Genomic DNA, 20,000 nt, shown 5'->3' on the forward strand with positions numbered 1-20,000 from the left:
TTTTAAGGAGTTTGTGCATTTGTCTATGGCACTACACCCTGCTTGAGGGGTTACTATAGCATTATAGTTCACTGCAAATCCAGAATTCACGATGAGCATGAGACTGTGACAAGACATTGTTAGTGCAGACATGGCCATAGAAAGTAAGTAGAACATCTTACTACTTTTTTTTAGTGTCCAGTGTTAAGCAGCGAACGTCATTATTCATTTTTATGTCTCGCACATGGTTAAATTTTAATTGAGACCATGTCTTCCCTCTGAAAGGAACTTCGATTGAGCCCCATGAAGATGTTTGATTACTGGAGGAAGGGGTTATTAGACCATATTAGTATGAGATATTTGATTTATAACAATCAATAATAATAATGAATTTTATTTTCAGCTCAAGGCCATAGACATGGAATATACAAAGTTTAGACAATAATGTACACAATCTAGATATATGAAATATCATGATAAAATATTAATCGGCAATATCCACACAGTTCCTGAAGCAGTATAAATGATAGTAATCATAATAATGGTAATGACAGTAATAATATTGATAATAGCTAAGAAAAAAAACATTAAAAATTATAACAATTGGTGAACAGATAGCATATAAATAAATTCCAGATAGGGACTTTAGGTGGTTAAAGTAGTCAGGTCAGAGGGCTAAATACGAAATTGAATGTAACGAAACTCTATGTTGATAATATTCACAGTAATAATGAAAAAAGGAAAGTATCATTAATAACAGTAACTGTAGAAATATAATAATAATGACAGATTTTGCAGATGACAATTTGCTAAAGACGGAGATTAAGTCATATAGGGAACAAACGCCTCATTTTTCCATCTTTCCCACAATTTAGAGCCTCTTTTGCCTCACTGCTTAGGATACTTTGCATGAGTGAATTGCTGCTGTTTCTCACTGGGGTTATCAGACTGGAAATTGTTCGCCTTACAATGAGTTTTAAAGTGTTCAAGCGGTTTTCTGTGAACAATTGTGCGCCCGAGTGATAGCAAGGACTGTTTGCTAGGCGCCTCAAAATGTCATTGTGCACAACAGTGATACATCTCATGGTCTCTCACATATAGTTCGTCCAGAGGGAACACCCATAGATACTGTAGCAATATGAGTGGAAGGGCAGCAGTTTCATGTCTCTGTGACAGAAGGCAAACCTCCTTGCAATTGTGTTGCACATAGTTTATGACACCTCTGTTCTATGTCTGTCATATCTTTTAGATCGTCCGTGGTAATGTGACCCAAATATGGAAATTCATACATGAATTTCAGCCGATGATTGCCGAGGAAAATTTGTGGTTCTGCAATATGCATAAGCGATCTCGGGAGCAGCAACATGCACTGGGTCTTGGTTTAATTGTATAGGATATCAAATTCCTCTGCATACTGGCGACATGTCAATGTTTCAGTGTTCGAATGGAGGCGTTTCATTTTCTACATTCGTTTTGAAGTAATATGGTTTTTTAGATTTTGGGATTGGTTTTGTTTAGTTTCCCATGTGTTGCTGGAAATCCATCTGTTCTCCCCATACAAGGTTTATCTGGGTTTAATTTTGTTGTTGATTAATTGAATTATTTAATCCAAGTTTCCTTGATAGATGAGCCTTGCTTGTTTCCTAGAATAAAGTCTAGTTTTGTAGCTCAGAATTTAGATCAGTAACCTACACTAATTTTGAGTTGTATCTGTGTGTATTAGAAATATTCTTTCAGGATGGCCAGTGCTACATTCAGTGGTTTTCAGGTAAGGAACACCATATTGAACGTGTTGCATATATATCCATCTTGTCTGGGGACAAGAGACGACCTCTCTAATTTGTCAGGACTTGGCAGTCTTGTTAAAGTTCAAGAAGCCTGATCTCACACTCAAGCATAACACTTAGTGTCTGGAACATGCTGGTGTATGGTCTTAGCCTCATATCAGCAGGTTCAGAGAATAGTACAGTTGTTTGTGTCTTTACAGGAACAACCAGCTCAACAGTGACAAGTCATCCTCATTCACCTGTCGCCCTTGGGGAAGCTGGGCCCTCATGAATGGCTTCACCCTTGTTCCCTTCAGGGAAGGATGCAGGAATACAAGTCTCCAATAAGGGACTCTATTCCTTTCCATTCCTCCCAGGGTTGGATTGAATTGGGGATTAGCCTGGTGGCTAGCCAATAGGAACCTTATTGTAGTGTCTCTTTGCACTCATCCTCCCATTCTCATGTGCATCGGCCAAGGGAAGAGGTGCACACCTGGAAGAGCTGTTGTTTGTAAGTGAGTGGAACTGGAATGGCAAATGCCTCCACATAAATATCCTGGAACCCATAACAGATTCCTTAACACTTCAAGAGATTCAGGATTTTGATGAGTTAATCTGTGGTGCCAATCAAGTATCAGTATTCCCCATCACCATGAGAGTAACTTTCATCAAGAAGCAGGAATGGGGGACTGGTTTTCCTTCAGTTCTACATGTTGGCAGTACAGGTGTATGAGTAAGCGGTCTCACACTTGGTAGAGCTGTTAGCCAAGTACATTCCGGGAACCAGAACATAATGGCAAATAAGCTAAGTTATCAGTGTCAGGTGACAAGGAATTGGCCTTTCACTCAGACATGCAGGATTTTCCAGTCTTTAGAACCTCCCAATCATAGATCAGCACAACAGAAACTTTCAATGTGCTGTTCTATTGTTCCACTTCCGTGGTCGTTGATAGAAACATCTCCCAACACCCGTGGAACAGTCTTGAGGCCTCAGAAGAGGCAAAGGGATCTCTCAATTGCTCACCCCTGTCTACGGACACAGGACCATTGTGCAATAGTGGCACAGGTTTCCATGACCATGTCCCTGACACAGGTCCCTGGGAGTCACCTTCCCAGACCAGTGAAGAGCCTTCCACCACTGCATGGGGCTCCATTGACCCCCATGCATCAGTAGCAACTGTTGCACGGGGTCCCACAGAGTCCCATGCCACAGGAATTACAGGTGCACGAGGTCCATGGATGCACAAGTCACCAGAGGTACATGGGTCACCAGAAGTACATGGTTCTCCACGGACACTTACATCCCCAGAGGTGCATGGGACCACAATAGACCCCATGTTACCAATATCAGCCCCAAGAAATCTTTTCCCCGAGAAGGTAATATTCTTCTGCTGCTGGTCAGAGTCCCTTGACACCGGTAAGGTCCCCTGGTCTAAGGAACCAGACCTGACTTACAAGAAAGAGGGCATGGCCTCACCCCCCAGCACGTTCTTCCATAGGAATAGTGCCAGGGTCCCAGAAGTTGTTGCAGACCTACAGGTAAGCTTGCTTGGAGAAGGAGGTCTCCTGCTTAGTTTTCTTTTTCTGTAGAGGCCGTGGCCTGGAGGAAGACTAGGCCACTCTAGGAGATGAGGTTCTGTTTCACTCAAGTTTGTCCCAGAACATGTAGTAAAGACTTTTGAGTCATGTTCAGTTCCATCTAGGGACTGTAACAAGATACTATTGTGTCCAGTTAGAGTGCTACGGTACTATTGGCATTGGACTTGACACCTCACCTTAGGCCTGAGTGTCGATGGCTTTTTGTCAGTACTGGCTTGGCTAAGAAAGAAGTGTTCAAGAACAAAATTTCTTTATAACTTCATAAGGCTATCATGTAGCTAGGAGTTCGTTCCGAGTACCTCATAAGGACAGGGCCATTAGTCTGTCCATTGGATTCGGGAAGAACCTGTTTTGTTCTACAAGTATTAGGACGGAAAGTGGTCTAAGCTGTCTACTCTCACGTCTTTCTACCTTCAGGACGTTGCCCACAGGCTTTGGGAAACTTTTTTTTTTTTTTTTCATGGAGGTGTTCGGTAACAAAGAGTGAAAGTGAGTGGGGGACGGACTCCTTCCCTTCTCTCTTTTATCTTTCCTTCTCTTGCACAGAGAGATGAGTAGCTATCCATCACATGCTGGTTCGGACGGGCCATGCAGGTGAGGCTACATAATTGAGTATCCTGTCTATATTCTTAGATAGATTAATACGTAGATGCAAGTCCTCACCTCTCTCTAGCAAGTGAAGAGAGGGACTGATGATAAAACCACCTTTTGCTTATCTCTCTAGTTTTATTGTCTCCAACACTCTCGGTTTATCAATCGTTGCTCGAAGCAATGTTGCTACGCACACATTAATTCGAAAGGTCCAGAAGTCTGACTGTTGAACACACAGTTGTTCACACTTTTGTTCAAAACGTCAGAGGCATGGCTTCCTTTCCTTTACTCTTCTATGACCAGGAAGGAGGCCCAGGTGAGGCGAACTGCTAGTCAGTTCAGAAGCTTACTCAGAATCCTTCCACCAAGAAGTCTTTCTGTGTAAAGACTGATAGTTTGTGTATTGTGTAGGAACAAATGAAAATTTTAAAGTAATTTAGATTTTTCCTTGCTTTACCAACCTGAGGTTCTGCTCCCTGGGTGGGCGGGACTCCCAACCAACTTGTTTAAAGTAGTTAAACGGCCGGTCTCCAGCTGCACCGAAGCATCTTTATGTAAAGACCTCAGGTTTGTATATAGTTCAAAAATTTGTCATTTTATAATGTTTAGTACTTTATTTGTGATTTGGAAGACCAATTGTGATACATGAAATATTACTTAAGCACTAAGCAGGATTAAAAAGCTTTGTGCGTGTTATGGCAGAACAACATGAAGAATTATGAAGATCATCTCTCTTGCGGGTAGATTAATTGGGTGTTGCAGAGCTGTGAAAAGTATGATCACCTCATTTTTAAGAAGGGTTTTTTAAGGCTTTTATTGGACAGATAGTTGCAATTTAACAATTGAGAATTGCTTCTCAGTGTGCGTGCCAAGTTGGTAAAGAAGAAAATTGGCTAGATAGTATTTTGCCATTCATGATTTTAAAACTCCTAGTTAACAGAATGTTAATAACATAAAGTAAAAAAAAAATAAAAATGTTTACAGTTCACCTCCATGTCAAAAGAAAGTCTAAAGAACTACGTTACAACAATGCCTGCAGGAGTTGAGAGAACTTTTTCTTATGCTTATAATTACTTAAGAACAAATAGGAGAGTGAAACAAGTAATAAAAGATCAAACTTGATGAAGTAAAATTTATTCTTATTCTGTATAAAAGAAACATGATTTAACATTAATGGATGGTAACATACACAAGCATGTTACCCCAGAAAAACCATTCCTGTGCCATCATAGTTATGTAAACTTCTTGTCATTTATACAACTTTTGCGCTATGTTAATGATGAGTGGTTTTTCTGAAGTTTATTAAAAATCTACATGAAGAATACTCAATGGTGTTAGTCTACATTCAAGTTCTGGGCATTAATATTGTAAGTAACTGTAACAAGATTATTTAGTTTGTCTTAGAGTCCATTTCAAAACAGAATGATAGCTCTGCTATGTTCATTTGAAAATGGCCATCATGAAATGGTTTCTAAGCAAAAACAAATGAAGATATCTTATAAAAAAAGGAAATTAAAAATTTAAACTCTCATATGATAGGCATTACACATATGTGCAAACTCTTAATCATCACTTCACTGAGACACATTTAGGATGAGAAACACAGGCCAATGTATTTAAAGAGAGAAATATAAGTAATGAGAGTTTTTGATCAAATATTTCATGGTGCATTTTTGCAATTACAAATATGCTATATACAGTGTGAAGATATGTTTTTATTTTTCAAACTTCATTTACAGAGTAAAATGCTTTGCCTTTTATCTCCAAGTAGCACACAAGGAATGGAAAATTGAATTCTTTCAGAAGAATATAAAGATTTAAATCTATTCTAAGGACAATATTTCATTTTGTGTACTTTACTCTCTAAGATTACAAAGACAAAATATGGAACAAGATAAATGCTAAATTTTATGGTATATTTTTGTATGTGACTACTGTAAAATATATCTTAAGGGTAAAGAACAAAATGTAACATGCGGTCACTTAATATAATCAACATATTTGACAAATCGATTTTGTGTATAAATGCCTGATAGTGATAAACTGTTGAAAATATAACTTTTAGATAAATCGTTGAAAATATAACCTTTTTGGAATAGTTTCGTAATTGAAATTATTTCATTTAAATAAGATAAACCAAGCAAATCTAATTTGTTAAAAATCATACATGCATATCTAACTGCTTGAAAGTATTACCTTTTAGAATAATATTTCCCATAAATCTGAGAGCGTTTTCCTAATTAGTAACTTGCACATAACTAATAGTGTTGGAATATTAAACTCTGGACAATGTGCTAGATTAAGTCGCCAAAATAACCTACAAGTCTAACCTAACCTAACCTAGCAAGGGGTCAGGTCACAAAGTCCTATTCTAGAAAGATCACAGGCCCTAGGCTAAGCAGGACAAAGGGCCTAGCCGTGACATGCCCAGAATTTAATTCCCTAACCCTGATTACTTTTCGTAAGTTTCCTCTGCTTATCATTAGAATAGAAACTTTGCTTAACAGTTCATCATTTTCTGGTATATATACACACTTGCTGAAATACTGAATTAATTAAACTAATCTAATATATATTATAGACAATTTTCGGATCATAGTCAATCAAAATGATACAGTAATGCAATAATAACTTCTACATAATTAAGGGATTATCTATGGATCTGATTAAATTCAGATCTCTCAATCTAACTGGCACGTGAATATTCACTCCTAGACTTCAATGGCCGATCTCTGAAAAATTCCTACGCAAGATAAGGTTCTTTTATATTTTTTTTTATCTTTAGGAAATATAAACTGTAGCATTTTGCATGAAAGAATATTATATATATATTTATATATATATATATATATATGTACGTTTTGTTTTCAAAAATGAAAGTCAAAACTTTGAAATATCAGTTTGGTTCTTTGATATTTCAATAACAATCTACCTCCCAAACCCACTCCTACTAAGAAATAACATTTATACAAAACCACTCATCACCATCGTTTAACTCCAAAAATGCAATTGCTTTAAGACACAATTTGTATGGGAAGTTATAATAAATAATTAAGATAGAAATCAAAAAGCAAGATGAGTGTGTTTAGTAAAGTGTCTGTGAGTGTAGGTGATAACAATAAAGGTTCAACACAGTCTACAAAAAATAACGTGTTCATGGAAGTTGGATACGACTTAATTACTATACATCAGTTGCCGTCTTAACTAAGGTTCTGATGTGTTTTATATCTAAACATGATATGATAAAGAAAAATTTGCAATGAATCACATTCTGTAGTCCAGACGGAGGTAACACACGCTATCTTACATGTGGAAAAGCAATGGAAGATTAGTTCTCCTTCAACAGCAAACAAAGAGCTCACTTTTCTAATTTAGTCGGAGCCATTACCATTTACATTTACAAACATGAAGAATGTGTCGAGATTAATAGATATATTAATCTCACAATTAACATTAAAAAGTGGGTTGTGTACTTGTTACACAAATAACATTAATACGTTCAAAGCCCGGGAGAGTACTTGCAATAAATATTGTGTGTGAAATGCCATGTGGGATTGTTTGAATATGTTTGTAAATAATACTGTACAGTATGTACTGATAATTATTTGAGGCATTTTTCTAAGTTTGTGTGACAAACATTCCATGAACAAGTCTGTGTACAGTAAATTTTTTCAAGTGTGTTAAAGTATGTTTTTTTTAACAACTTATTAGAACCACCCATTTTCTTTTAACAAGTGCTGTTTACACCTTCAAATGTGCTATGTCCATTTTAATCATTAAGTATTTATTGAGTGTAACCATGTTTGGCTTACCTTAACAAATGTACTTTAACACCACAGAATGAAGACCTGTACAGGTACAAATGTAAACAATACCATCAACAAACATGTCTTGACACACTATCATGAGGGGATAAGTTTCACTAAAATACTTCCTTTAAACTTTTTTCTCATATTTTGCAATATTTAGTTTTAGCCATAATGACTTAACATGACATCCATCAAATCTTTCTTATCACGAGTATTACAGTAAAGTAATTGTTTGTGTTATGTGCAATCAAGTTTGTGATAAGACTGACATTTATACATACTGTACTTGTCCAACCATTTAGGGGGTAGCGTGAAATGGGCTACCCATCTGCAGAAGCTTGAGAAACCACTTTATTACGGATACGGTGAGGAACCAGCATTATACAGTATTGTAAAATTTGTCTTCTGTTCAAATTAACTGCTCAGAGAAAAAAGGAAATATTGTAGGAACTCACCTATTTCATAATCTAAATTTCATCACATTTATGTGCACGGGGAAGTTGTGATTAAAATCAAATGGAATACTTTGAAGTACAGCTTTCCAACTCTGGGATTTGGATAGAAATTTTCTTGATATCTCAGTCCTGACAACTGGTCAAAACAGATCTACACAACAAAGAGACAATGGAGCTGAGCTAGGTTCAGTTTCAAAGTGAATAATTACAGTACTTACTGTAAAGTACAAAGAAACTTATCACTGTACAGTATAACCGACAGCCCTCATGGAGATATGTGATACACACTATTTATTACAATGCCTTAAACCATTGTGTAAAAATGTAAAGAAATGGTGTAAAGGGAGAGGAATTATAGGCTGTAATGAATTGAACAAAACTGATATAACAGGATCCCAAAAATAAGTGGTTTACCATATTCCTTTATCTTCAGCTTATATGTACTATTCAGCTTCCCATCATAGATCTAACTGGTACTACCTGTGAATTATTACTTATTCATGTAGTGTCGAATGATATCCACTGGTACCGGGAAGATGATGGTGGAGTTCTTTTCTGCTGAGATGGTGTTGAGGGTTTGTAAATAGCGGAGCTGGAAAGAAAGGTAAAAATTATATATATGGTATGTATGATTACTGAGTAAAAGAATATCCCATCTCAGTATTACAGAAGAAATTGCAAGCCAGCTGAGTACATGCATAACATTTACATGTACAGTATTTGTACTTAAATGCAAAAGAATTTCCAGTAAAGCTTGTACACATGTCATTTAATGTAAAATCTATAAGTAGAAGAAATACACACAACAAACAAAACTACACGCATGCAAACAATACACATACAATACAAAAGAAAACAAAACAGATGTAAAAAACCCAATAACATTCAAGGACAGTGCAGGACTTAGTAACTGTTCTTTTAAGGTAATTTTCAATAGATCTGTTCATTTCGTTAAATTGGTTAGAAGATAATAGTAAAAAAATAAATTACTGATATCAAGCGTTAGAAATCTCCAAATTAAACACATGTATTATACATATAATTTTGTTTCTGAATGTGGCTCTTTCTTAAGGTTTGAACCTGTTTAAATCTACAATAAATATAAGTAGTATTCCAATGCAGTGCCACTCTTTTTTTTTTTTTTTTTTTTTTTTTTTTTACTTTCAAGGCCATTTAATTTTAAAACAACTAACAACTACAAAATTGGTTCAAATGTTTGTGTCATTAATAGTCATAAATGACCAATGTGGAAAATGAAGATACACAAACAGTTTTGCATATAGATGATTTTTAACGAATAATATGTATGAAAGTCTATCATTCACTGAAATCTATGGATAAGGTATTAAACTATAGGCGGAAGATATGTCAACCAAAAGTGCTCTTGGAGAATTGTCAGTTTGGGATAGAATTCAGATAATGTTTTCACTTGAGCTCCTTCTCTTACATTACACGTCAGTAAATTAGGAGGACGATAATAAAGGATGAATCTAGGTCTCGGTTACTGAGATGTCTAAAACTCTGCTCAGATATGCAACGAAAAATGGATAATAAGTAGTAATACCGTCAGGCAAATATCTTTACTCTGATTTTGTATAAAAAGGTTTGGCATCGACATACGAATATTTTAGAGCTAATAGATTTTTTGTGGCACCCAAAGATTTTCCATAGCTATAAAAATCAAGCAAATTAAAAACTTGCAATTTCCCATTTGCACTATTTACATTTTTTTAATTAAACCTGGCAATAATAGCTTCATAAACAATTCTGTAATGTATCAAACATCAATACCACATTTTAATGTTATGATATAATTTGATTAGAGTATAGTTTGATTATGTTATCATCAATGTCTGGGGATCAATCTTTTTCAGCATATTAAGTGCTTTCTTGACATGCTCCCCATAACTCCAGATGCCTCCAACTTTCTCTTGGAGTGGATTTATAAAGGAAAAACGAGAGAGATAAAAACACTTATTAAAATGATACAAAAAAGAAAAAATATCGACTTGGATGAAAACAAATCATCTAAAAATGATAAAACTGAAGAGGAGTTTAAACGGACAAGTTACTTTTGCTCTTGCTAGATGATAATGTTCTAAAAATATAACTTTTGTTAAGATTTAAATTTCATTGTTAAAGATGAATAAAATTGAGAAGCAATTGCAAAATGAATTACCTGAGCCACCTGCTCAGTGTCATATGCATGTTGTATGAAAAACATAAACTCAGCTTGATTAACTCTGTTACAAGTAGGCTCATTTTGAAAAAATTAAATGAACGTTTATTAATGACAATACCTCTGATAGAACCTAGGGGGTATGGTTTCATTAAGAATTTTGTGCAGCACTAGGATTACAGCTCGAGCAAGTGCTTCAGTGCACATGTAAACATTTAGAATATTTGTTTTTGTCTTTACTTTTTAACTACTTAAATCCAAGAAATTTCACCATTTGTAATCGCAAAATCAAGATGGGTAATTTTTGCAACAATGAAGACATTAATAACATCACTTCATGCACTATGATGGCACTATATGGGCAAGACTCGAATAAATAATAAAAATGTTGATGTTGAAACATTCTATGATAAAAAGGATTTGGAATGAAACTTATGGAAAATCTATTCATTTTGAGAATATAAAATTTGTAAATATACTTTTGCATAATCTTTTGTTGGGATGTTGGGGTTTTGCAGGACTGACAAACTCACTAACAAAATCTTGATTCTTTACTACATGTTTACTTGAGTCTCAACAATGTTGTGTTATAGAGGCACAAAACTGAGAAGTTACACCAAAAAGAATTTTGGCTTTCAGCAAGTGGATGTGGAAGTTTAAAAATGGACAAATTATTGTGTAATATATTTCAGACCAAAATAAAAATCAATTATTTTCTGTGAAAATGTTTTGTTAGACAAACACACATAGAATAAAAAAAAAGTTCAGAAAAAGAAACTGAAATTTCAATGCATGATTTCCAATGTAAAGAGAACTGGTAGTCATGACACAAGTACTGCAAAACTGATGTACTGATAAACTACAGGCAGCTGACCAAAATAATTTGTAGAAAAGTAGGGAAAAGAAAATGGTGACCAATATACTGTACTACTACACATACAAGTCATAAACAAACAAATACAAGGAAAAGGCTTACATAACTTACAAGAATACTCAATGTACTGTATACGACTGATGTAGATGTACGTATGGTACAAGAATTGATTACGCGTAGATAAACTACATTACAAAAGTAACCACTGCATTACACAACACGTCATAGAAAAATTTAAAGCACATGCAACATCACCGATTGTTAAACATTGCCTAACAATTTCCCTTTCTTTTTTAAGTTGTCATCTAGTATGTAATGAGGCTCTGACGTGCATTTTGGAGCAGAAAGAGATGTCAGATTAAAAGTCATCATCAATAAGAGAAGCTGGATCATAAATTTGCAATATTCAGGCTAAACAACTGTATATCTTGCACTGTGACAAATGGTTAGCAGTTATGAACTTCCAAATGGAAGTATATGCAGTAGAGATGCTAAAAAACAAGTAGTTAATTTTTTCGTAATTAAGTAAAAGTACCAATAACACAATTTACAAGAGTTTATTTGATCATAAATTTGTCTCCAATCAACCTACTCAGGTGGTTCAATCACCAGCAAACCAGTTTCAGAAAGAGTTGCCAACATGAAAAGGCTATTACTGATAAATCTTAACCCAGGGTAGGACAGCCAAAAAAACGGTAAGCCCCAACTGTTGCACATTTAATATTCACAGATCGGGCACAGAAAAGAAAATCGTTATTGTACAATTATGTAAGTTGTGTAACAAGCACGTTACTATTTGAGAGAGTGTAAACCTTGTACTCTGTGTAGGTACTAAAACAGTGTAAATTTGTAACCAAGAAATGATTGTCTAACCAGAAAAGACCACAATAAAAATGACAAAATTTACAGATCGTTATTTTCCCATATAAAATGAATAATGTACAATACCACCTGAGTTTATCTTAAATTTGAAGCTCGAATTTAATGTAGTATACGAAGTTCATAGGTCAAAAGGAAAAAGGACTTTTACAAGTTATCAGCTGAACAGTAAGTATTCCTGCTGATCACTATTCTTCTTAGAGGAAACTTAAAAACCACCTTTTAGGACTGAAAAAATAATTGTGAACGTTAAAGCGCCTCCTGTCAATGTAATTTTTTTTTTAGTAAATTACATGACCAAAATAATTAATCTTATAACTCTAAAGAGGAAACACAATACGAATCCTAACTTAGTACTGTACATTTCCCTACTAAGAGAAGCCTATTTGGAGTAGTATTCAGAGGTAAATTATGTTTCCATTGTAAAAATATAAATAAGTAATGCTATTAAAAAACTTAAGACACCTATATTATCACTTGCTGTAAAGAATGGATGGTTTTAAGTTAGTTCCTAATAGTCCATTACAAGAGTTAGAATGCCATGGATAAAAAGTACACTGAATTGGGCCAATAGTGGTCTGTTTGAACTTCATAATCACTGGTGCAATGTCAGTGATTTTCAGTTTTCTCTGGGACACCAATTGCAGGGAAAACATTTCCATCCTATTTATTTTTTCTAATTAACTTTTACTAAAGCCATTCATTAACAACAAAACTCACATAATCTGCTTCTAGACAGCTTTTTCTTTCTAAATGCAAACTGAATTACGTCATAAAAACCGTTACTCTCCAAACATTAAAACCAAAAGACTGATATTTTTCTGAACAAGAAAGCTTGTGTAATATACTCCATGAAATCGAATCACTAAAGTTTTACCATGAAATAAGACAAAACACAACAGAGCTAAGAAAAAGTAAAGAGAAATGGAGTTTTTCAGTTAGGAACAAGGGAATTGAAGCTTGACTACCAGTCATGACTGCACTAAACGTTGTACCATGAAAAATCTATACAGATATAAAAGCACTACGTTAGTGTAAAAATCTTGGGGAATCATGACAAACTTTGCATGAATGATTTGAATCTAGTTCAGTGCTACTTTCAGTCCATAGGTGCTTACAGAAGGGGAGGAACGGTCCATTTACACTTCGTCATGCCTGAGGCCTACAGCGTTGACTGTGTAAATAGGTGCAATCAGACTTTGATGATTAGCATTAGGGTATGGTGTCATATACGTACATGAGAATCTACACATTTCTCTTATTATAAGAGTATCTAGAAATCATAAAAAAAACATCTGAGGTGGTACTGCAAAACCATTTTTAGAAACGCTTCAATACATCACGGGGAAACAGCCTCTCTTGCAATGTTTGGTAAAGGCTAACAGCAACAAAAGTAGTCATATATTTATTACAGATGATAATTTTATGAGGAATTTTTTATTTTTGTTTGATTAAAAATAGCTAATTTCTACCCTAAATGAATACAAAGAACTGATTTTCATCAACATTCTTACATTGCCGTCTTCAAAAAGAACTATCATCATCTCGCATCATCTCCTCTACGCCATTATGCCCATAATACATACATACACACACACACACCACACACACACATATATATATATATATATATATATATATATATATATATATATATATGTATATATATATGTATGTATGATATATATACATATATATATATGTATATATATATATATATATATTATATATATATATATATATATATATATATATATATATGTGTGTGTGTGTGTGTGTGTGTGTGTGTGTGTGTAGCAAAGGCAGGTAAACATTAATATTCTTTCCCAACTAATATGTAAATCTTGGAACCCGACTCGTTCTTTCACTCTTGACGCAGGGGCACCTTTCACGAAGGATATAATAAAAATATTGGATATCTGAGAATACGTAATTGTACCAAAAAAGGCTCGTTATAACCAAGCTCTTAACAGTCTTCGACAAGAGATGCTCTCTATAGCAGCATAACTTTTTTTTTTCTTTTATTAATGTTGATAACGAGTAATTTGATTTAGTTTTGGAGAAATTATGCATGTATGTAGCCATGCATGTGTGCATATTTGTTTTTATACCTTATGCAAACATGCAAATATAATCTTTTGTTCTAATAAAAGTACTACTTGAATAACTTTATTGTCAATGTATACATTTACTGTTCTGAATACTTTGCGATACGGATTTATATACTTATTATAAATATATACCTTTGCATTCTTCTACTGCTGGCTGAGCGTTGGGTGAATTCAGTACGTCCTAAGCTACAAGAAATTTTCAATGAAAGCGCTACAGTTTCAAGCATACCGATAAGAGAATTACATTAATGCTACAAATGAAAATCTCACAAAACAAGCAAAAATTTAGGCAGATCATTCTTTGTTGGCAACTTGACTGATTTTGATGATGAAGTGTTGGTGACTTGAACACTGAGTGACTGGACACATACATATAAACAAACATGCAAGGTCAAAATTCTGTACAAAAAATCGTTATTTAGCCACAAATATTTAATAACATCACATTTAAACACATTAAGAAACACACATTACACAATGACAAAATTTGTTAAAGTAGAAAAATTTTACAAAATCTTTTAACAGAGCTGTATGTGGAGTGCTTGTTTATTTACGAAGTCTAGCTCTAACTGTTTCCTGAAATTATATCTTTAAACTGGAATAAGTAGTGTTGAGAAAATAATGAAAATGTCCAATGTTTGTACTGATAACCTGATATATATAGTTTAGGTAGAAACAGCAGTTGTCTAAGTATTCTCATAAAAGGCTAAGTTCAATAAAAAAAATAATTGGGTGTTAAAAAAGGCTAGAATTTAGAATTTGAAGTTTTGCCATTCATACACACAGGCATACAACAAATACAAAAAGTATTACTTTTTGGTTTTACAAATGCAGTGACTGAGAGAATTTAACACTCGTTATGACTAGTATTCTTTCCTCATTATCATGTATTTTAGCTTCAAGGTGATCAAGATCATGCATATTTAGAATTCAATTTTTATTATTTGATATTTTATGGAGCTAAATGTATATAAAACTTGAAAGTTAATTTGTTCAGGGGCTATTTTTTATGAAAATTAATTATATGATGTAGAATTCAAAATGCATGGACTAAGATATTACTTAAACTACAGTACAAAAAGATCCAGTATACCTGTTATTTTATAAAGCCTCACCTTTGGTCATATACAGTATATTACTGTTAGTATCATATCAAAATGTCTGCAAAACTTGTTTCATGATAAATATCGCATCTTTAATGAAAAAGTAAAATAAAAAGTAGCATTGCCTTTGCATCTCCAACCACCTTTCCTACTTTGAAACAAGATTGCTGATTAAGTCAATTGGAAGAGGGAATATGATGGTCGAGTTCTTCTCCGCAGATATTTGACTGAGGGTTTGCAAGTAGCGTAGCTGGAAGTATTATGTGGCTGGGTTAGTGCTACCTAAGCTAGCTAACTATTTAAGCTGCTTTTCTGGAAATGTTAAAGTAAGTCTAAAATATGTTAGTAAGGCATCATACAACCTACAGAAAATCTCTCCTATCAGCCCATCAGAATTTGAAAGAAAGGAAGCAGACACAGAGTGAATCAGGTATGGTTTAGCAGTGTATCATAAGTGCAATATTTCATAGTGATTTCTTCCTGAATCTCAAAAACTTAAATTACATTCAGTCTCACAATGAATACCAAAAAATATATTCAACCTCATTACAAGTTGCACAGCATATCTTTTTATAGTTTCCGCAAGTTTACTATGCAAAACGAAGTCATATATTTAACAGAACACTTTAGGATTGCAATGAATTAAATAAATTCATGACTGATAATTTCTTATTTATAATGATGGAGCTTTAATAATATATGCAGAAAGAAATTTATGGCTAATTCTAACACTTTTAGCATTACTTTTAGAAGCAAGAGCATGCATTCTTATCTTATAGGTACACAAAAATATCAGTCAAGGTGCAAATATTATTGAAATCTGTTCCTTATGTGTTTTGCTTTGATGAAGTTCGGAACTACATTCTCTGCATATGCTGTCAAGTTAGATTTCTCCTAACTAACAACCAAGGGAACTTATCATTGGTCATAAAGTAGTTTGACATTAACTAGTAACATTATACATCCTTTACTTCTTAATGTACCACCAGCAGGAATCATATTTTATAACATTTGCAAAAAAAAGTACTCTCCAGCAGACAATGCTTCCTAACAGTTAAATAACAATTAAATCTACATGTTTCCATAATTGCTTTTATATGTTTCCATTTCCCAACCTTCCAAAAACAGAGTAAGTATCATCTTGTGTCAAGTGCTCTAGATAACCTTCCTATAGAACGTTACTCACTGACACAGAGAAAGACAGAAACTGACTGCTACATTTGTATTGCAGGAAGTTCTTGTCCAATTTTCTGTTGGCAAAGAGAAACTGCATAAAATTTCTCAAAAACTAAAATTCTGGATGAATCAGTTTCAGAACGAGCTCTCAAACTCATTTCTACCGCATAACGTTTTTTATCCATTAAAGAAATAATGCAGTCGTTCTCAAATGGCCTAAAGTTTCCATAACTACGTCTTCCAATAGTCTCAAAACGTCTCTTCAAGTAATTGGAGCACAGTGGTCCCTGGGGCTATGTCACATATGCAATTTTTCATTGAAAAAGCCTTAGAGTTTTACCGTAGTATTTACATTAAGATTGGCAAAGCATTTTTGGTTTGGACATTCAGGAAACAGACTAATGTGCCCCTCAGTTTCAATAAACCAAATTACTTTAGTATAATTCAACTGCTACAGACAGACAACGTTCCTCTCGGATTTCTAGCCTAACCACCAATATCATTGTGAGAATAATGGCATTATCGTTTTTCTTTCATTCATTTTAGTGATCTTCGTCTGGCCAATAACGCCAAATGCCAGGTTTCCGTGTATTTCCTAAAATTCTTTCCTAACTAATTGGGTATGTGTTGTGGCATTTTCATGTCGTTACCCGAAGAGCATATGACAAAATACAAATATCAAATGCCTTGAATACATTTATTACCCAAATTCAAATTAGCCATTCAAATTTAGTGTGATGCGAATGCCATAGCTCGTCCACACTCCATTCATTTATCTGGTGTCTATCAAGAGGACTCTAGTGGGTTTGAAAGCCTCATTCACCACTACTGCTGGATTTAGTCTAATCATATTTATTTTACCCTTCAGAAAACAAGTAAAAGCAATTTTAAGCTAAAAATATGTCGAAAGAGTTAAGTAATGTGCGAAGAGGTACTTTTTAGAAACTCTAAAATTTACTAAGAAACAATTAAAAAAACGATCGAATGGTAACGAGTATAGCGTAAAAGTCATGTGCATTGATGTTTCTTTGTTTTACACAGACAACAGCAGACTTCATTAAATTACTAGTCGATGCTATATTTACAATACCCATTTAAAAATACCTTCAACTGACCAAACGTCAAGTCGCCCACTCATGGTTTTCAAATTCTTCCTTATCTGAAAATCACTTCATCTCATTAAATACAACGTTTGCTACCTTGCAATCACTACCTTGTACTGTTCATTCTCCTCCTAAAGAATTAACCAAAAAGATCAAAGGTCTATCAATGCAGCAAGTAGGTTGGTTATTTTATAAAAAAGAATAGACAAAAGTAACAAAGATTTTTAGTGTTAACTGCATGAAAGCAGACATTATGATCTCTGGATCAGAGTTTTAATACGTAAGAGTGAACCGCCACCCCCCACCCCCCCTCTCTCTTTTTGCGCGTGAGACCAAGTAGTATTAGTCATAAGAGTTCTTATAACTTTATATCACAATATCAAAACTGACGTAACCGAGTTAACAAAACAGTCTAAAGAATCTGGAGAATGCCCGGGTCTTTCTTTATGCATCTCTTGAAAGCATTGTCTATGAAGTTAATGCTCAAATTCATGATTGCATAATTTCTGCCCTATCTCGAAAACAGCACTACATATGATCGTCATGATTCACAATACCCAGTAATGATCTTGTTCTAACTCTTCCTCGATTAATCTAAGAATATAGTGAAAAAAAACTTTGCCAAATTCGGAGGAGTCACCCACCCACTTTCCAAACAGAAACATCAGTCAATGATGATATCAATACATTTCATCTCACCAGGAAAAAGTCACGTATTCAGGTAAATTAATGTTTTAAGAGCAATGCCTTCCGATAATTGAAGAAATGTATTGTGTAACCTAACCCCAAAAAGTTGACCCACTTCACAAGGTCGCAGATCAACGACCAGGAGCTCATGGCCAACCAAATCTAGTGTACCACATTACTCCATCCCCATCGGACATGAAAGGAACCAGAATTGCATCCATCGGGCAAGCCACCCTCAAGCAGAGCATGAATGACCTCTGTCTCCAAAAAAACCAAAGGTATTATATAGAAATATCTTCAAGCCTCCATAACTGGAAGTATGAATGTATAGTAAATGACTCGTTTAACTCTTACCATCCAGTAATTGGAAGTTCACAATATCATAACATTTCTACGATTAAAATAATATTCCAATGAATACCTGTATTTAATAAAATAGACAAAACAGTTTAATTCTGACAGAGTCAAATGATGCTAATTATGCAATTACCTTCGCAAAAGCTTGCCTTCACGGCATGGTGGTCTTCAGTTGTGGCGTATCACAACCTACAATTATCTGTTGTGCCAATAGCAACAACTGTTAAAACTAATTGCAGGGCATTTTATTTGTATAATCAAGAATCAGTTGGTAGAATCGAAATAAGAACACGCTAGTGACTGAAGACTATATTTTCCATTCAAACGTACCTAAAAAGAACGCCCTTTGAGTAGTACATATCTCCCAAATCTGTACCTCACCATTTGTATGACTTACCTCTTCTTTCATCTTATCACCAGCCAATATTTTGACTCCAATAACCGTGTATAAATCAACTGCTTCTATTGTCAAACCAGGAATATAATATTAACGTTCATTTCTCCATCTTCTGGTTTCCATTAACACTAAAATCCTGACTCATCCTCCCATCAACACTCAAATTTCACATCTTATAAGCAATGAAGCTCGTTAACTATAATTTCAAATATCATTTGTTCCACACACCATTAACAATTTCTTTTATCCATCAACTTTACGCCCACATCTGTTGTGCTTCCTCTGATTTCTTGCATCCCTCCATCCATAAAGATACTGAACAGCCATTCTTCCAGAACCACTATTACATCAAACCAGTTGCTTTCCTGTCTACATAATATCCTAACACAAGCCTCGTGTCCTTCTCACAACCCTGTAATAGCTTTTAACAACTTGTCATCTAAACCAAGATTTCAAAACACCTTGCACATTACCCTCTTTATTGATTATATTAGAGACTTTCTATAAATATCATATGCCAAACACAGGTTTTCCTTTTACTTGGTCCAAAAGCCTTACATACCTGTCGTCTTTCATAGTAAGAACCTGACCAACCCTTTTCCTTTCATAAATCCCACGCTTTTCCTCTCTATCAAATAATTTGTTATACTAAATGTTTATGACCCTACAATTCTTAGCCCCCTCAAATCATCTTTACCCTTGGTATAAGCAGAGTCATTCATCTCATAGCAAACTGTTCCCTGCTGTAGATATGAATCAAGCCCTTAACCAGCCACTCAATTACACTTTCATCCCTGTACCAAAGCATCTTGCCTTTATTATATCAGTATTGGTTAAATTAGTAAGTTGCAAATACACATTTTGCTGGCCTTAAGACTTCCACAGTCACTTCCATTAATTCCATCTGCTTTTCAGTCATTCACCTCTCCCTCTCT

General features: G+C 34.5%; 1 protein-coding gene across 13 annotated transcripts in view; it reads right to left on the reverse strand.

Moving 5' to 3' along the window:
• Positions 1-5,053: 5,053 nt before the first annotated feature.
• Positions 5,054-20,000, reverse strand: part of LOC135224544 (mechanosensory protein 2-like) — a 745,504-nt gene continuing 730,557 nt past the window's right edge. For 10 of the 13 annotated variants that reach the window (XM_064263630.1, XM_064263631.1, XM_064263628.1 and 7 more), the window contains 2 exons: positions 15,489-15,595; positions 5,054-8,791 (listed from right to left, as the gene is read on the reverse strand). In XM_064263630.1, coding sequence (XP_064119700.1) covers positions 15,494-15,595 — 102 coding nt within the window. In that variant the 3' untranslated portion in view covers positions 5,054-8,791; positions 15,489-15,493. The remainder of the gene's footprint in view (positions 8,792-15,488; positions 15,596-20,000) is intronic. The other 3 variants (XM_064263632.1, XM_064263633.1, XM_064263629.1) reach the window with 1 other exon arrangement.

The sequence above is a fragment of the Macrobrachium nipponense genome, chromosome 12 (genome assembly GCF_015104395.2).
Source record: "Macrobrachium nipponense isolate FS-2020 chromosome 12, ASM1510439v2, whole genome shotgun sequence".
Taxonomy (NCBI): Eukaryota; Metazoa; Arthropoda; class Malacostraca; order Decapoda; family Palaemonidae; genus Macrobrachium; species Macrobrachium nipponense.